The 7,009-nt window shown below is 39.2% G+C and overlaps 1 protein-coding gene across 1 annotated transcript; it reads right to left on the reverse strand.

Moving 5' to 3' along the window:
• Positions 1-734: 734 nt before the first annotated feature.
• On the reverse strand, positions 735-3,636 carry LOC131236817 (uncharacterized). The gene is made up of 2 exons (XM_058234279.1): positions 2,225-3,636; positions 735-949 (listed from the first exon to the last, which is right to left on the reverse strand). The coding sequence occupies exon 1, from the start codon at positions 3,189-3,191 to the stop codon at positions 2,298-2,300; it is 894 nt and encodes a 297-aa protein (XP_058090262.1). The 5' UTR covers positions 3,192-3,636; the 3' UTR covers positions 735-949; positions 2,225-2,297.
• Positions 3,637-7,009: the final 3,373 nt, after the last annotated feature.

A 7,009-nucleotide genomic window follows, 5' to 3' on the forward strand; every position in this document is an offset into this window, starting at 1 on the left:
TGATGGCCATACATGGTCGTACAGTTGGAAATTACTCTTTTAGAAGCTCCCAGTTTTGGTGGGCCACATGCCAAAAATTAGAAGCGGATTGCTCGGTGTGCCACACACCACAGACTTCGGTGGTGTGTTGACGTTTCCAAGTTCCGTCGGCCTCACCATGATGTGTGTATTCTATCCACACCGTCTATCCATCGTGGGCCCAAGATTGAGGCAGATTTAAATCTCAATTGGACCACACCACATAAAGCAGCCGAGACAATGACTCCCACCGTTGAAACCTTCCTAGGGCCCACCATGAAGTTTATTTTCCGTCCAACCGGTTCATAAGGTCACGTAGACCTGGATTAAGGGAGAATACAAAAATCGGCCTGATCCAAAACTTCCGTGGCCCGCAAGAAGTTTTCAATGTAAGCATTCAATCCCCACTGATTTCAGTAGTGTGTTCCACTTGAGCGTTGGATCTACCTCATTTATGGGTCCATGTCCTAAGATACTCTCACAAAATGGATGGACGGTGTGGATAGAACACATACATCATGGTAGGACACATAGAACTTGGTGAAGTCATCACACCAATCCGCTTCCCAAAAATCTCACCGGTCAAAAATCCTTGAAGACCGTAGGAAGGCGAGTGAGAAACAACCGTCTATACCTCAACACACATGTATGGACGTTCGGGATCTTGAATCAGACACAAATTTTAATGTAGGCCATCCAATCTTGGAAAACATAGATACAAAGAAAGCGTCACTCCCAAATACAAATATAACCAATCCAAGTAATCAAATACAAGCAAGTATTTTATCTATTTCAGTACCCTAAATCACATCATACCTAATAAAAATACCAAACAATCAGGTACATCCGTATGACTATGGCCCACCAGTTGGAAATGCGTGCCATTTCCATAATCTCCAAGGCCCTACACCCATCTTCAGCAATTAATAACCTGAAATCCCGAAATAAAAGCATATAAATCAAGTGTAAAAGGCAGGTCGTGAAGCCGTGGTTGGTAAGTAGGCCATGCTGTTTGTGTAGCAACGATCCTAACTATCTGTCAATAGTTTAATGGCTAAGATTGTTTGTAACAAGACTGACTTTGAGCATAGTCTATTCATTATAGGACTCACCTCCTGAACGGTTCTGATCACCCGTACGCATGGTCCAACCAGTACAGCAAGAATTCATCCGGCAATTAATGATAGTAGACGAAACAAACCCACCATGCAAATAAAAATGACGAAATTACCACAATTAGTGAGCAGGTCGGGGTTCGTGTACCTGCCTATCGAGCAGGTTGGGTTTCTTACGGGTTGGGTTTGGCTCAGGTCCATGTTAGATAATGACATTTAAACTGTTACACCCACGTGACTAGATGCATAGATTAGATCCCACAGACAAGATTTATTGACATGAGAGACGGCTCTCTTGTGCACACGGAGGCCTAGTAAACCTCGTTAAGTGATGGAATAATCAGTAGATACTAATATTATAATCAAGTCCAACGGGTTGGATTATAAGTTGCCGTTCAACCACCCCATAACTTCCACCCTTTCAAAAATGTACTGCATCCAACCCGTCCAATGGGCTGGTTCCATCACGACGATCATCATTTGGAAAACTCAGCAATACTCACTATACTTGTATTTTGTTATTTATTAATTGCTGGATTATTTTGTATGGTGCATAGGGCTGGTGTTTTTGCATTAGCCACTAATCCTCATGGTGAGGCCAACATATAGGAAAGGTTGGATGTCACATGTACTGAATAAGTTGGAAGTTATCAACTAAATCGTTTATGATTTGTGATCCAACCCATTAGACTTAAGGCCTCTATTCACTACTATTATAATGCTTGGATGGTCAAAAAGTCCATATGATAATTAAGTAAGATAATCTAATAATTGTATAAATTAAATATAATATTTTCTATACATTTATGATTAAACGCATACATGTATTATTATGAACTTTCAAACACTTTATATATGACAGTATAGTTACTTCGAGTTAAGATGGGCAAGTGCAGTTCACTTAATTCGTGAGAATCCAAATGACCCTTTATAGTTCAAGTTGACCTGACCTGGTCTGATCTGATTTTAAATGAGTCAAGTGGACCTGGACCTATTTAACCGAGTAATAATCAACTTTTTTATCTTTTTTCGTAAAATGATAATCTAGTAATTCATGGAAAGAAGAAGCGATGAAAGGCAAGACAGCTTACCTGCGATTCGGGTTTTTAGGAAAATAAAGGGAAATCAAAACCATCTCTTTGTATCTCTCTCTAATACGCATTTTTAGAGACCTCGGTTCACTAATTCCATGAATTTTTGGTAGGATTCCTGCCTCTGCAACCGAATCTCGTTATTGAATTTCTTTATAAACGCCTCGACTCGCCGATTCAACTCCTCCTTACTCAACGATAATTCTCTCCTCAACCCGCCTCGCCAAGCCGACGACGCCGTGTCGTTGAACGTCTCCGATTTCCTCAGATCGCGCTGAGCCACCAAAGCAGGCGGCTCAGGTTCGGCTTCCACACGAGGCGCTACTTCCCACGTTTCGCTCTTCCTGAGTTGCCGCGCCAGCGGCTTCCCACGGTCCTCCGTGATCGCCTTCCACGTGGCATCCAGCGTGTCGTTCTTTTTCGGTTTGGAAACGCCCAGAGATTTCGATGACGCTGACCGTCTGACGCTTTTCCGTACGTTTTCCGACGATGGCTTGACGGATTTTTCGACGGAATCCGTCACGCAGAAAATATCAGACCAGCTTTCCGACGGCTTCTCGTCGGGATCTGACGGATTTTTGTCGGAGGCCGTGATGTCAGGCCAGATTACTTGCGCTGTCTTCTGCTGAGAAGAATCTTCTGAATTCCTCTGCTTTCGTTGGCTTTTCTCTTCTTTTGATTCGTTTTTCTTCTCCGAAAGCTTCTGATGGAACTTTGAAGAAGCTGCGATGGTGATGATGATGACGTTCATGAGGATGTAGAGATAAGGAGGTGAGAGCCAGCTGTGGAAAAAGATCCAAACCCGCGGTAGCGTGGAAATGAAGAGATCGAGGGAGTAAGGGATGGAATGCTTAAGTAAAACGACGGTCGATATTATTCCAATAGAGAAGAACGCGAGCTTGACCGTCCAGATCGCCGTATGTAATCTGCTATGATCGGCCATCATTTTCTTCGGCAACAAAAGCATCAGATCTAGGTCAGATTATTTGAGAGAAAAGGACGCACAAAAACAACGATTTCAGCCCTAAAATCAAAGCATTCACAAAAATCGCGATTTCAAGAGCTTTAGCAAAGTGAAAAAGCTTCCGTTTTCTCCTGATGTCTAAGCAGAGTAGGAAAATTTCTGACTTCTCTCACAGGAACGGAATCAAAAGCGAAAGCGCTTCGAATATCCGAATCTACACCTACAGAAAAACCTAATATTTCGAAAAAAGGAAAAATAAAAACGAAATCAAAGATCTGTTACTAAAAGGTCTGGAGATCTTTGAAAACTCTTCAAATTCCTGATCTCAAGCTTCAAAAACCTGGAGAGATCGGTTACAATGCAGAGAACGGAGGTTCATTTAGAGAGAGAGAGAGAGAGAGAGAGGAACTTCTTAAAGCAGCTTCCATGAACAGAGGTTGCAACCGTAGAGCTGGCTGGAAAACAGAGGTGCTTCGATAACAAGGCGCTTTTTGTAGGCGGAAACTTAAATGGCTTGCAAGTTTTGTGGAAGCAGCGGAATCGTAGCCGTTGATGGTTGAAAAGTTGCTCGATCGATAAGCATGATAACTGAGCTACTGTACAACGATTGGCGGAGAGAGTTCGGTGATCCAAGACGTTGATCTGATGATTGGTCTCAATCTTGGATGGCCCATGCACCCGAGATTTGAAGATATAGCCATGAATATTTTACATTTTATTGACTGAATTGGAACCGGGATATTTGTCATGTTCCCCTTTTACAAACTAAACGTTCTGTACATGTGTGTATGACAGCCGCTCTATACATCGCTTGATTTAGCTTATGTTATAACGACGCTCATGTTATAACGTGAACCTCATGGTCAAGTTGGGTCCTACATAAGGTGGCCATACCAAGGAGAGTATTACTCACGGCACACTTATAATATTTGGAGTCATCGGGGGCATGGATTTAATATGAGTTGGAATTTAAATCACATTTAATATCGGCTAATCCACCTGAATTTCAATTATTAACTTTCTTTGAGATTATATAAATGAAATCCGGTGGAATAAAAATTTGTCTGCAACAGAAACTTCATGATTTTTGAAGCATATATTAAATGAATTCTACAAACTTTCACATGTAGCTGGCCATGGTGTGTATGTGAAATTAGCTTTGATGGCCACGTACGTAACTCCATTTTAACTATATGGCCCAAAAATCAGCTTAATCTGTGATTAAGTTGAACTACATACTTGAAAACAATATATGACGCAATACTTACCCTCTAAACTGTTTCTCTTCATGTGGCCTACTTGAATTATGGATAAACCTAATATTTTGTCCCAATGCTTAAATTTTAACTTGGTATCTAGACGTTGGAGTGAATTTCATATAACTATTGTTGTGGGCCCCAAAAAATCAAAGGCTATTTTCCTTCTTATGACCGACCCGAATCAATAGTCAAACTGATTTTTGGGTCCTGCAGCTAAAATGAGGTATAATACTTGGTGATTGGGTGGATTTCACATAAACAGCATGGTAGAGCTTAGTAAATCCTCAAGTGAATTTTCATTGATTTGGTGATCGGGGTGGATTTCACATAAATATCACAGTAAGGCCCGCTAAATCCTTAAGCGAATTTTCATTGATTTGGAGATCAGGGTGGATTTCACATAAACATTATAGTAGGGCGCACTAAATCCTCAAGCGAATTTTCATTTATTTTCAAGCACATGTTGGCTAACTACATGCAGAGCTAAAAAATTGTCACTTGCTGCCCAACCATGGTGTATATGTGAAATCCACTACTATCACTGGGTGCATCACCCCATTTTAGTTATAGGGCCCAATTAAAAATTAGCTAGTCCTTGATTCAAGTGTACCACACCATTAGAAACAATATATGAGGCAACATTCACCTTCCAAATCGTTTCCTTCATGCAGCTCACTTGAATCACAAATGGGCAAATATTTTGTCCCGGTGCTTAAATTTTAATTTAGCATCTAACAGTTGGAGTAGATTTCATATGATTATCATAGTAGGCCTAAAATATTCAAGGGCGGATTTCTTTTTTTGTTCTTCCAATTGTTTCCCTTTATATGGCCCACTAAAATTATAGACTCGGCTAATTTTTTTAGCCTTATAGTTAAAATGGGGTGACATACCTAGCGATCATGGTAGAATTCACTTAAAATGTCATAATAAAACATAACAGTAAGTCCCACTAATTCTTGAAGTGAAATCAATGTCAAATGAAATTCATGATGATCAGTGATGAATTCGTGTCCTCACCTGATGAATTCAAAATGGCTGAATGGGTGCCTTACAGGCTGCCAATGCAAAATTCATACGCTGCCAAACAACCCCTTGTATGCCATTCAACCCAATCATAAGCTGAGCCCCACTAGGGATGGAGGGAAAAACCAAATGCCATCATGATCGAAAACTTCCGTGGACGACAAAATGTTTTCAATGATACAAAGTTATTTATTAAAGTTGGACTATTCACTATGTTTCATCTTAACCGTCCATATATGTCTAATGATCATCTACGTATACCATAACTTAAAAACACTGTACTACGGTAGAGTATGTGTTTCCCTTGGGTGGGGAAAATGTTAAAAATCTCGTGGCCCAAATATGAATCTAGTCCTCTCGTCAGGTGGGCTGCATATGCTCGAGAGAAGTGGGGATGACAATGGTTTTAATTCAACTTACTTTCATGGCCCACAACAACAGTGGACCCTTCTTGATTTTTGTCTAGTGTGTGACACGGTATGGCAGACCTGATCAATGGCCCGGATTCTCATACTTCTGCCATTTTCTCTTGCATGTTGAGAGTCGATCCGTTCTTACATCTCTACCTGCAAATCCACCAAGCATTTCTTAATGTGATGTCCAAAATATGGATGGTTTAAAAGTTACCAAGTTCCTCTAGCATGATGGATGACTTATCTTTCACAGGCATGCCACAGAACGTCTCAATTTTCTGTTTCTATAAGTGAGACGTAGAGTTCAGTGATCTAAATCTCTAGCAGTGTTCTTCTCACTTTATATGAGCATGCACAGAAACACCCTGATGCAAAGTAAATAAGTCATCATCTTCATTTTTAGGTGTTTGTTTAAATAATAATTATAGCTTGTAAATCAATAGTTAAATGCTTAGTCCGTCAAATAAATTGTAATCATTACATTTTTACCTTATAAAAATTACTTTTTCACCATGATGTTTGAAGAATAAATAATCATTATCCACAATTATAAGAGTAAATAATCATCATTCATATATGTCATTCATAATTGTAATTCAAAAATCAAACAAGCTGTAAGGGCCTTTTGTTTTGCAAGATTTTTTTAAAAATATAAAGTAACTTTTTAATCATTAATATTGTACCACCATCAAAGTAAACAAAGGAGAAGGTGGTTGAATAAGTAAAATAAATTATAATCATTATATTTTTATTTAATTATTGTACAAAATTTTATGTGTAACGTTAATTTATTTTAATAATGATTTGACATTAAAATAATATAAAATTTTCATTAGTATAATTTTATCATGACTAAATTAAACAATATAAGGCTATACATTTTGTATTCTCCATTTAATGGTTGAAGCTTTTTCATTTGGAAGAATTCTTACTATACAATATCATCATCCACAGTGGCCCATCGTATCAATGGTTTTATCAATGAATGATTGGCCCCAATAATGAAAGCCCACACGTGCCGCACAAACATCAGGTGTACAATGAATGTTGTCCAAATTCCTCTGCTAAATAATAAGGCAGTTCTTTCATCAGCTGTGCAATGAATGTTGGGTGTAGGTCAATT

This window comes from Magnolia sinica, chromosome 2 (assembly GCF_029962835.1).
Source record: "Magnolia sinica isolate HGM2019 chromosome 2, MsV1, whole genome shotgun sequence".
Classification (NCBI taxonomy): Eukaryota; Viridiplantae; Streptophyta; class Magnoliopsida; order Magnoliales; family Magnoliaceae; genus Magnolia; species Magnolia sinica.